Raw genomic sequence first — 12872 nt, 5'->3', positions numbered from 1 at the left:
AATTAATAATATTAGATTTGCTGATGATATGGTGTTCATAGCAAAATCAGTTACCAAATATGATTGGAATACTAATAAAAAAAAAAGTCAGAATTATGGCTTAGTATTAAATACAGATAAAACTAAGTATATGATAATAAGCGAAAAAACAACAAAACACAAATTTTAGAGTATCAACAGGATTCATAATGATTCCAGAAGATGGAACAACAGTTATGGAAATAAAATCAAGAATAGCTGAGGCAAAACAAGCATTCTGAATTAATAAATTACTAATGACCTATTGGAATAAATAAATAGACTAAAATAAGAATAATAAAATCTTCTGTATGGTCCACATTGAATTATGGATGTGAGATATCGACATATACAAAATCCATAATCAAGAAATTTCAGGACTTTGAGATGTGGTGCTGTAGGAGAGCATTGAAGATTTCTTGGAACAAGAAAAAATCTAATGAAGAAGTATTGAAGTTAATGGGAACCCAAAGAGCATTCATGGAAGATCTTATAAAGAGGAGGTGCAAGATGGCAGGACACATATTAAGAGGATTAACAGGGAAACATCTCTGAAAATACTGGAAGGAAAATTAGATAGAAAAGAGCTCCTAGTAGACCAAGAACTTCTTGGGTTGATGATGTAAAGAAATGAATGGGTAACGAGCTATTATGAGATCAAAAGAATGATAGAGGATTGGACACTCTGGCATACCAGGATTGCTAACCTCCAAATTGGAGAAGCTACTTAAGAAGAAGAAGAATAGAAAAAGCAAATGAATATAATATTCCTGTATATATTTAGGGTTTGTAGATTTTAAAAAGACGTTGATTCTCTATATCAGTCAGAAACAGCCAAAAACAGTAAGCCATCCTAGCAAAGTATATCGTATTATTAAAAATTGTATATGAAAACTCAGCAGCCAGTATACAGTTAGAACATCAGGGTAAGGAATTTTATGTTGGGAGAGAAGTTGAGGCAAGGAGATCCTCTGTCACCCAATAACTAAAACCCAACTGGTGACAAATTCAGATCAGATTGAACTAAAATTAACAGTTTGGTTTTAGTTATATTAATCTTTAACACTTTTTTTCCTGCATTCTCTGTCAAGGTCATTTAGCATTTCCTGATTGTCTTTATTTTTGGTTCTTTTATCAGAGAACAATAGAAATTCTGGAGGACTATATTCACCTTGGTCAATTAGTTTTAAGGAAAAGTGTGATAAATATAAGAAAGTAGAAGAATCACATAAGGAAACAAAGCATTTTGACTGTATAAAGATTATCTGTTATTTACCTGTATGGCTAAAAAGAAAGCTCTTTAATACATGAATTATTTCAGTGTTTACCTATGAAGTGAGACATGGGCAACTAAACAGGAAGACAGGTTGTATGTGGTCCAGAGAGCCTTGGAGAGAAGAAGCTCTACGTAACAAAAAGGATAGAACAAAAAGGAAATGCTCAATGGAGGTATAAGTGTTTTACACTTGCTGCACAGCATAATTCAGAAGGCATGGTCAGATGATTGAATTCTGGATGATCGGAGTAGAACTCTCATAGTACCCATCTATGAGGTAGGCTCCAAAAGTTTCCGGCCTGACATACAAAATTCACAGCAATTTTAAAATGCCATGTGTGACAGATAGCACCACTTAATGGGAGGTTAGTGTACCAGTTTCAACTCTCTACCTGCATCATTCAGTTGAAGGCACTTATTTGACTAACACATGGCATGCTAAATGGCTGTAATGTTAAAAATTGAGTACTGTGCTTTGATCAAGTTTTTCACCAAACAGTGGCTTTCTCCAAGTGCTATCAAACAGCGATTGGATGGTGTTTATAAGACTTCTCCTTCATATTCCAAGTGAAGGAATATGCTAAACAATTTCACCTGGCAACAGAGCATCGAAGGTGATCCTCATGATGGTCGGCCTGTGGAAGTGATGACTGAGGAAAATGTCTGTCTTATTGAGGAGGAACTGCTCAATGACAGACGGCTGAAGTGCAAAGAAATCTCAGCACAGTTGGGACTTTAACAACTGTCTTTTGCATAATTCACAAGACGCTTCACATGACAAAGGTCAGTGCAAGTGGGTGCCCCGACTTCTCTCTTTAATTCAGAAGGAGCATCATGTGACCTATTCTCACAAGTTTTCAGAGCTTTGCCAAGGGAATCAGAGAGAAGTTCTGGAATCCATTGTCACTCGAGATGAAGTCTGCATGGTTAGCCTAGTGGCTGTGCACTTCGCAACCATATGACTGGGGAAGGAGTGTCCCAGGTTCGATTCCTGTTGAAGACGTGAGGAATTTGAGGATCTTCCTCAGCCATAGCCAAGTTAGCCGGTCTTGGGTGCGGGCAGTAGGGTTTTTTCGTCAGTTTATCTGGCGTTTTTCATCCTGCAAGCAGGCAAACCGGCCCCGTGAACACACACAGATTTACAGCCATAAATACTTAACCCCCCATGAGGGGGCTCAACTCGCCCCAATAGGGACGAGGGAGAAAAAGAGGGGAAACTCCATCCAGATAAATAAATACTGAAGATGAAACCAATCCTTTATTGTGATCTTCTTTCTAAAAGGGATCCATGGAGTGTTGCAAACCAGGTGAAGCACCACTGATAAAAGCCAAGGTCACTCAGTCCACCAAGAAGATCATGGCAACAATCTTTTGGGATTGCCAGGGAATTCTCTTGATTGACTTCAAGGAAAGGAATACCACCTTGAATGCAGAATATTATGCTTCACTCCTACACAATCTGCATAACAGCATAAAGGAGAAGAGACGAGGAATGCTGAGTTATGGTGTTTGCTTGCTTCACGACAATACCCCAGTCCATACGACTATTGTTGTGAAGGATTGTGGCTTCCAGGAGATTGAGTACTCACCCTACAGCCCAGATTTATCACCAAGTGACTGCTACCTCTTCTAGAAACTGAAGAAAGACCTTCGAGGAAGAAAATTTGCTGATGACAATGAGATGAAAGATGCATTCAAACTGAATGTCTGAATTACAGAGGCATTTCTCTACTGACTATTTTCATGGTAAGATTTATGCAAGTATACTTGAGAAACGGCTATGAAAAATTGTAGAAGGGAAGGTTGTTAAAGAACAATTGGGTTCATGCCAAATAGAGGCTTGTCTATAAGTTTGACAAACAGTTGAGAAATCATGGGAATATAACAAGGATCTGTATTTAAACTTTATAGATCTAGAAAAGGCATATGGCAAGATGCCAAGATTAAAGCTGTTTGAAGTGCTAGTTATATATGCAGGGCTCCAGAAATACAACTTAAAGCTACTAACCACAAAATAATTTTACTCAACCAACGTACCTTTTATTGTTGTAGCTGATATTTTAAAAAACTAAATGTTATTATGGCAGAACAAAGTAATACATTCTTCAATTCTTGCTACATAATTATGCAGAAATATCCTTTCCTTTAATATGAGTTTAAAGCATACATCACAACTCAGTTTGTGTTTTCTTTCATTTATTGTTCATAATGAAGGGTGAATTTATATAAATTATTCGAAAACAATAATTACGTGAAAGGTCAATGTTGAACTAAATGAATGCATTGATTTGATTATAAAATTTATTTATTGGAAATTATGTCTCTAATTTAAATTAAATATATTCATGATATGAAAAACTTGTTTTCCTTGAAGTGTGCAAGTTTTAAGATTCAAGATTAAAGCTCAGTAATGATAACACATAATGGCAACTCATTTTTCTCACTTGATGACTGAAATGAAAGCCAAAAGTATCTTTGAAATAAATGAGTGGAAGGAGTGGAACTTTATAGTGGATATTTAGTCTTTCATATAGGTGAAAAAAAAAAAAAATTCAGTTGTCAGTTATGTTATGGCAATGATGACAGGACAGCTTTTGGAGCAAAAAGATATGGCAATTTGAGTTTTAAATGACCTTTTTTTTTTTTTTAATATTTCATATAGAAAGAAAAAATAAAGTTATGAACCTTAAAGGAGATAAAAAGAGAAGAAAGTGAAGATGACTGGTTTACATTATGACTTTTTAGAGAAAAACCGGCAACTAAAATTTAAAGTTTTTGTGATTTTTTTAAAAGGGAGTAATTGAAGATTTCAAATACAGAAGTTTTATTTCCAGAATTGAAGATTTTAGATACAGAAGTTTTATTTCCAGAGAGCTGGAAATAAAATAAAAAATAAATAAAATATGTAAATTAGGCAAAGAAAATTATATGTTTTTGAATACATTCAAAACGAAACTGAAATTCCACTTGCCTCTTATCTCTGATAACTTGCCAATTGCAAGTAGGTGAGTGGATTTCTGCCACCCTGGTTATATGGTGTGAATGTGACATTATATCAAGCAATACTTAGTCTATATTTGAGTTGTAAGTCAGCTGTTAGAATTAAAGGAATTACAGGAAGATGGTTTGATGTTCAATCATTTGTGAGACAAGAGTGCACGTTATCCCTGCTGTTATTCATTATCTATATGGATCACATTATGGAGGAAAGTGGTATTAAACCTGATATCAAAATTGGAGATGTTAATCTCAGCTCTTTACTTTATGAGGATGATGTTATACTTATAAATAAATCCAGTACAAGTCTGCAAGATTCCCTGACTAAATTGAATAACTTTTGTAATAGATTTGGTATGAAGGTCAGCAATAACAAGACAAAGTCAATCAAAAAAGGAGAAGCATTGAAAATATCAATTGCATTGCGATTGGTGAACCAATAGAACAGGTAAAACGTTTTAACTATTTAGCCACAAGTTTTAATGAAGATGACAAATTAAATATGGAAATAAATGACAGAATTAGTAAAGCTGGTATGGTAAGAAGTTAGCTGAATAAATTTATATGGAATAAGAAACAAATTAGTCAAAATGCTGAAGTAGCTGTATACAAGATAGTGTTCAAACCAATTTTAACCTATTTATTTAATTATGTTTATTTAAAAATATAATTAAATAAAATAAAACAATTGATCAAAGACTGGAAACCATAGATATGAAAGCTCTGAAAAGATTAGTGGAGTGAACAGATTCTCATCAGTGACAGTCTCATATTTAAAATGAGGATATTAGGAAAGAATTTACTGTTGTTAGTATTCAGGAATGTGTTAGCAGGGCTAATCTCAGATAGTATGGTCACTTAAACAGAATGGGAGAGGAAAGATTAGCAAAACAAGTGTTCTTTGCCAGGTTGGCAGGAAAAAGACTCAGAGGAAGACCAAGATGTAGGTGGATTGATACAGTAAAAAAGATCCTTAGAAAAAGAAATATAAGATTTGATAATGTTGGAGTCTTGACAGATAACATATTAATTTGGAAAAAAATTATTGATTGGAAGTTAGTAATGGTGTAATGCTTTTATGTAGTAGTAGTAGTAGTAGTATCATAATATCCTGTGCACACTCCCTGTGAGTACATATCAGGAATTTCATGATGATGATGATGGTATTTCTATGCAGACAGCCAGCACATATTGATTAAGTTGATCACTTACTTGCAACTCCAGCATATTCCACTTATATTTGCTAATTAACTGCTACATTATTTGGTTCTAAGCCTTCCTTTCTTTTTTTAATATTTGGATCATACTCTTTCATCAAAAAGCTTATGATCCAAATGACACCATCTGATAATGACTGGACCTGCCAGCTGAATTTAGGTAGTCTGTAAATTGGTTATTATTAATAAATGCTAAAATATTTACATTTAAAAGTAAATAATTAAAAGAGGTAATTAAAAAGATGCTTACTGAGTTAAATCTGAGGTAATTAAAAAGATGCTTACTGAGTTAAATGTATATAAAATGCACAGACGGAATAGAATAAAGTAGGATAATGAATGAAACATTTTGATATAATTCAGGTGGTGGGAGGTAGGATACAACTTTCCATATTTCATATACAAGTGCTGACATTAAGAAATGACAGAATTACACACTTAACAGAGTAAGTTATTTAATTCACATCTCACAGTGTTCATTAACACCAGGTTTCTCATTTACTGTAGTTAATGTTATCACTAGACAATTTTATTCAATTCACTCTGATAGCACTGCAAAAAATACAGTCATCATTTGCACCTTGATTTTGACTTTGTTAATGCAGACTACAGAAGACTTTTGATGTGGTGATGGATTTGCTTGGCATGCAATTGCAGTAGTTCTTTCTTAGTCTTCACACTACTACCTGATCACTGTGTAATATAGAGCATTGGATTGTGTGTGTGTGTGCATGCGTACTCACACATGCTGTAAATTTTACTCTGCACATGCACATAGTGTATCGTACACGATATGACAGTACTATAGAACTATCATCAACAAAATGTTGATGATGGTGGCTATCCTTAGCCTAGACACTGGCCAGATATAGTCTCATCACTCCTGCTGTTGTAAACCCATAAAAACAAAAGTCATAGTTTCTTGTAGTGGAGGATTTGCTGTAGGCTGTATTTGAATATGAATTTCCTAATAGTATTGATGCTATGGAGCTTTGGCTAGGACGTTTTTTGTAGTTTATCATAGTGAGTGAGTTTACTGTAATGGTGTTTGCTTTATTGAGAGTTAATTATAGTATCTAGACCTGGGAATCACATAAATTTTACTATACCACGTTATGTAAATCCTCTTATTATTGGCCAATTATATATTTGGTTTAATCCTTTATCCACTTGTAAGCAAACGAAGTTTGCACCTGAAGTATTTTCAGGACTGGGGCAATTCGTGGTAAAGGTGGTATAAGTTCTGATCACTTGCCTTAGTATCCCATAATGCAAAGCACATCTCCTTGTGGACATGTATAACGCTATGCATTAAGGGAAGGGTCACTACCAAGACCGGTTTCGACCTTTATTGAGGTCTCGTCAGTAGGAGCCTGACCCAAAGGTGGTGATACTCACCACGAGTTGTCCCAGTTCAGAAAATATTTCAGGTACAAACTTTGTTTGCTTATGCTTGGATAAAGGATTAAACCAAATATATAATTGGTAGCATAGCCAAGTGAAAAAAACTTCTATCAACTATCTCTTATTATTGGCTTTTCTTATTTTAAGTAGTAAATGAAAGTTAATCAGTTATATTTATTTTTCTGACTTATTTCATCAGTACTTCATTGACATCCTCTGGATATACAGAAACACAACATTAACATTATTAACTTCTCTATAATACAAAATATAGAGTTATAGTAGTACCAAATCAAGGCATAGATATTTTTAACTCATAACCTTAGTGGCATGAGAGAACTGATAGGATCTTGTTACTGAGTCAAGAAAGTTAGAAATGTTCATTTTGCTTCCAATGATTTTTAAGTTTCTCCTTGTTAGTTTTGTTTTCTGTTCTGGGTGTTTCTTGTGAATTACATGTAATTCATGACAACCTAAATATACTAATGAAAATGCTTGACATACCATTCGACGGTCAGAATTTGAAGGCGTGCTGAATAACAGATAGCACTGGTGCATGAAAGTTGATGAAATAAACATGGGGGGGGAGAATCAGTAGTTTCATGCGATATGAAAGTTATGTGACATAACAGTTACATAATTACAGATTAAATCCATTATTTAAGTTTAAAAAAAATTTTAATATAGATTACTGAAATTTTTGTTTGGAGTGACACTAATTGTTTGATTTAATAAAAAAAATAAATAAATTAGCCAGAATTCTTTAGCTATTTTAGTTTGACTCTGCTCTTTATAGGTACGCACACGATCTGTTGGAGAATTAGTACAGTTTTATTATCTCTGGAAAAAAACTGAGAGGCATGATGTGTTTGCTAGTAAAAATCGTCTAGAGAAAAAGAAATATGCATTGCATCCTGGGACAACGTATGTTTATTTTTCTCGATGTGCTTAATTTAATTTTGTTTATAAAATATTTTAAATTCATTATTTAACTCCTAACTAGGTACACTGGGATGGTATGCTGTGTTCCAAATTGGCAGCATACAAAATGATTTTCTTTAAAAAAATCTCTTGGAAAAAAAAATTAAATCTGTGTGCCTGCTGTACCCAGTTATTTTGACCTTGGAGAGTCCACTTGTTAACAAAATTTGAATATGAACAGTTTTTTTTTTTTTGTGTAGATTTTTAGTTTTATATTGTTTTCGAAGTTCATTTATTAAGGGTCATAGTAGTGACACTTAATTTAGATACTGTAGTGAGTCACTGACTTATTACAAAAATTATGTTAAGCTCATTGGACTGTCATACCAAGTAACTTGGCTTCTTATAAACCTTATTATGATAGGTCATTTAATGCTGGCTGCATTGTTTGCTGTGTCTGTAAATTACATTTGTTCTTCTGGCTGGCTGGTTTGCCTGTTGTGTAGGATGAAACACCTGAGTTTCTGAGAGGAAGAACCCCACTACCTTCATATAAAACCTGCTAATTCATCTTTACTTGAAAAGCCCTAATAATGGTTCTTTATAAGGGTTTGAACCTAGGTCTTTCCAACCAAAGGGCTTTGGTTCTAACATAAAATTATCAATTCACCAGTTTTATTCAACAGGACATCATCATTCTCATCACATTGCTGACGTGTCCTCAAGGAATATACAAGATACTGTGATAGCACCACATGATTAAGTTTACATTATTATTAACTTCTCATCAACATATTTGTTCAAAATTAGTCTTACATGTAAGGACTCCAGCTTTACATATTCTTGAAATCTAACAGTAAGTTCCTTTCTGAGACCTTCATTTTAAATATGATTCTGCCATCTGTTTGCTCCCCTAATTTTTCTCAGAATTGTCAAAGACTAGTGCTCTGTAGCTTTGACCAGCTTTTATTTGTAACCCAGCTCTTGTATCCATAAGTTAAAATTTTGAACATTGTCTTGTATACAACCAGTTTGGTGTTTTGACTAATTTCTTTGTTATTCCATATAAAAATTTATTCATTTGATTCTCCACCATACCAGCTTTGTTTATTTTGTTGCCTATTCATTCACTCAATTGAATAACAACTCTTACAAATTTGGCATGAAAATCAGCAATAAAAAGACAAACCAAAAGCAGGTAACAATTTTGCCTAAATAGCTGAAATGTTTTACTTGTTTCATAGGTTTTCCATTTAGTATGTAACTGATGTTTTCAATATTGCTGCCTGTTTTAATTTTGTCTTTTTATTGCTGATATTCATGCCAAATTTGTTATAGTAATTATTCAGTTTAGTTAAAGGATCCTGTAGAGTTGTATAAGATTATTTAAGAGTATAACATTATTTGCATAAAGCTTGTAATTTTTCTGTATAATGTTCCACTTGCACTATGTAATTGTAGTGTTTGGAAGAGTTTTTCTCTTGGTGCCTTGTACCTATTCCAGATCCACAAAACTTAAATAAAGTGTTTTCTCTTGTAACATAACTTTGGTTTTGCTGCAAAGCATATGTAACAATTCATCTCATGCCTCAAAGATACACACAGTTTGTCACATCCCATCCCCATAGGGAAATACTGAATGATACAATTTGTGTTATGCTTGGTGTGAATATGTTGAAATGAAAATCTAATCCTTACAGTCCCTAAGTTGGCTTGAGCGCACTTCAGTTCATGTTCTTCACGTTCCATTTCTACAGTTTTTTTTAACCTTTTCTCAGGTATGCTCACATTAGTTTTAGAAAATTCTCTGTGATTCTTACATTCAGGTTTATTTCCTTTATGCATGCATGCATGCATGCATGCATGTATGTACTGCGTGTGTGTGTGTGTGGTGTGTGTGTGTGTGTGTTGATAGACAGATACTATGAGAACTCTATTCTCATAGTACGATCACGGTATTATTCTGTACCAACTTTTATCTCTAGCCATTCCTGGCATAAACACATCACATAACACTCACAGCCTTTTCATTCTCCAGTGAACTTAAGTGTCCTTTTCTGTTCAGGATGGTACATCTTGACCTTCACTATTTCTAAAACTATAAATTCCAAATTTGCCTACCTTAGAATATTTTTCTGACTTTTGGGATGCTCTCTCTCTCACAGAACACACACACACACAGAGAGAGAAACTTTCTCCAGGCACATAGATGATCTCTCTCTCTCTCTCTCTCTCTCTCTCTCTCTCTCTCTCTCTCTCTCTCTCTCTCTCTCTCTCTCTCTCTGTTTTCTATAGGTATTTTCATGGCACTGTTCTACTGAACTGGTTGCTACAATTCCTTCACTTTCCCCTTAAGCTTGTAAACACATGAGCAACTCTCATTTCACCATTCAGTTTCAAACTCTGAACAAACTTCTCATCCTCCTCTTCATCTTTCTCGCTTCTTTTAAACAGTATTTTTCTACCATTTGTATACTGCAACCTAAAGTTGAGGGGGGGGGGGTGCTTAAGAGTCAAAGCTATATAACTGAGAGGAGACCTCCACATAGCCTTTAAAAGGAATGCAGAGAACCGATCAGAGCTTCTGACCTAATGTCCAATCCTTAATTTCTCGTGGTGCACCCTGTTGGGTATCTACCTAGATACTGAACGAATGAGGATGGGCTGGCAATTTGGGATTTAGCCGACCAAATTATATTCTTATTGGCTTAAACCAAAATAAAAAATGATAGTACAACATGACAGAATTTTATGCCAGCTGGGGCATCGCCCTGTTAAATAAGGCCCCTGTTGTTTTCGCCAGGGAACCAGGGCAAACAGCAAAAAGTCAACCACTGGAACAAATCATAAAACCCACCCCAACTCATATCACAATAGTTCAAGATCAGTACTATCAACATAAGAAGCCTGAATGGCAAAGAAATGGAGCTAGCTGAGGAATTGGATAAGTACCAGATCGACATAATAGGGGTGACTGAAACAAAAAAGATAAAAACTGGTGAGTTCTTTCTGAGCAATAAATACAAAAGTTATATTCAGACAATGACAATCAAGGAAAAGAAGGAGTAGCCATAGTATTCAACACTAAATATGAGACTAATCTTCTTGAATGGCAGGCAGTCTCAAGTAGAGTGATGTGGGCAAATACGAGACTTACTTGTCGTATGGTCCCACAGAAATTTTTACTAAGGTAGAAGTGAAGGAATTTTTTGAGGCTCTAGAGAAAGCAACTGACACAATGAAAAAGGAAAACTGGTCCCTGTTGGGGATCTAAATAGTAGAGTAGGAAATGATTGTCACACATACAAAAATATTTCGGGAAAGTTTGGAGAAAAAAGCAAAGCTAATAATAATGGCAACTACCTGTTGGATTTCTGCTCAGAGCATGGACTGGTTATTACTAACACAATGTTCCAACATAAAAATATGAAATTCACATGGAGAGAAGAGGCAATGAATAAGAAAAGTCTCATTGACCATGTTGATAGTGATATTTTCTCCCTGGTGCAGGACACCAGAGCGTACAAAGGATTTGAAATTGGAAGTGATCACTATTTAGTCTTGAGCAGGATAAAATTGAATTTCGTGTTGAAAAGAATAACATGTAAGAAAATTTTATAGTGAATAAAAGTTGAGCAGCTCTAAGATGTGAACTGTAGACTAACATGATTAAAGAAAAAATGAAAGAGCTTGAGAACAGGAACCAAACCTTGGAGATTCAGTGGCAAGCCCTGAAGAAAACACTGATTTATTCAGCCAGAGAGGCATGTGATGAGGTTGTCTTCAAGGATAGAAAAATCAGAACTCCATGGTGGACACAGGAAGTTAAAGAGGCAGTGAAAGAAAAGAAGAAAGCATATCAAAAGTTCCCAAATAAGTCAGCTTGTTCTCTTAGAGAATACAGAGACAAATCTAAGAAAGCTAAACACAGCTAAACAATAGTCATGGGGAGGACTTTGGTAAGAACATAGAAAATAAATATCAAGAAAGTGGCAAGATATTCTGGTGGTTGTTGAAGCAGCTTAGAAATGGTGGAAAGAGTGTTGTAAAAGGAATTAAAGATAATAAAAGTGACATGAAAACAGGAGAAAAAGATAACCTTGGAGTAATTACTTCAAAAAATTACTAAATGGACAAGCAGTGATGACAGCACAGTGGCAAAAAACACTGACCAAGCATGTAGTCATGAATTTGTATCCTTACTTGAAGTAGAAAAAGCCATCAAAAGCCTGAAAAGTGGAAAGGCAGCAGGAGTAGATGATACTCGACCAGAAATGTTCGAGTATGGAGGTTATAGAAGTCTTTTAGTGCAGGACTTCTCAACTACATAGTTGAGAAGTCCTGGACAGAGGAACAAATTCCAGATGATTGGAGTAGAGCTCTCATAGTACCCATATATAAAAAGGGAAATAAAACTGATTGTGAGAATTACAGAGGTATTTCTCTACGGAGTGTTCCTGGTAAGATATATGCAAGTATACTTGAGAAACAGTTGAGAAGGATTGTGGAAGAGAAGCTTGGTGAAGAACAAGCTGGATTCATGCCAAATAGAGGTTGTTAGGATCAGATTTTCACTTTACGACAGATAGTTGAAAAATCTTGGGAATATAACAAGGATCTGTATTTAAGTTTTGTAGATCTGGAAAAGGCAGATGAAAAGGTGCCAAGAAAGAAGGTATTCAAAATTTACAGTTATATGGTATTAATGGGACATTATATCAAGCAATACTTAGTTTTTATTTGAGTTGTAAGTCAGCAGTTAGAATTGAAGGAAGTACAGGAAGATGGTTCAATGTTAAATCTGGTCTCAGACAAGGATGTACGTTTTCTAATCTGTTATTCATTATCTATATGAATCTCATTATGAAGGAAAGTGGTATTAAACATGATATCAAAATTGGAGATGTTAATCTCAGCTCTTTGCTTTTTGTGGATGATGTTATACTTCTAAATAAATCCGCTACAAGTCTGCAAGATTCCCTGATTAAATTGAGTAACTGTTGTAGTAGATATGGTATGACGGTCAGCATTAAAAAGAC

General features: G+C 34.7%; 1 protein-coding gene across 1 annotated transcript in view; it reads left to right on the top strand.

The window, feature by feature from the left end:
* The window catches only part of LOC150100759 (mesoderm induction early response protein 1-like), a 139014-nt gene that overhangs the window by 115948 nt on the left and 10194 nt on the right, over nucleotides 1-12872 (top strand). Inside the window, exon 11 of the mRNA XM_090401885.1 lies at nucleotides 7709-7836. Coding sequence (XP_090258011.1) covers nucleotides 7709-7836 — 128 coding nt within the window. The remainder of the gene's footprint in view (nucleotides 1-7708; nucleotides 7837-12872) is intronic.

Source organism: Typopeltis vanoorti, chromosome 12, assembly GCF_054136105.1.
Source record: "Typopeltis vanoorti isolate ZY-2024b chromosome 12, IOZ_Tvanoo_1.0, whole genome shotgun sequence".
NCBI lineage: Eukaryota > Metazoa > Arthropoda > Arachnida > Uropygi > Thelyphonidae > Typopeltis > Typopeltis vanoorti.
The sequence above is the reverse complement of the archived record's forward strand: the minus strand, read 5'-3'. Positions and strand labels throughout refer to the sequence as shown.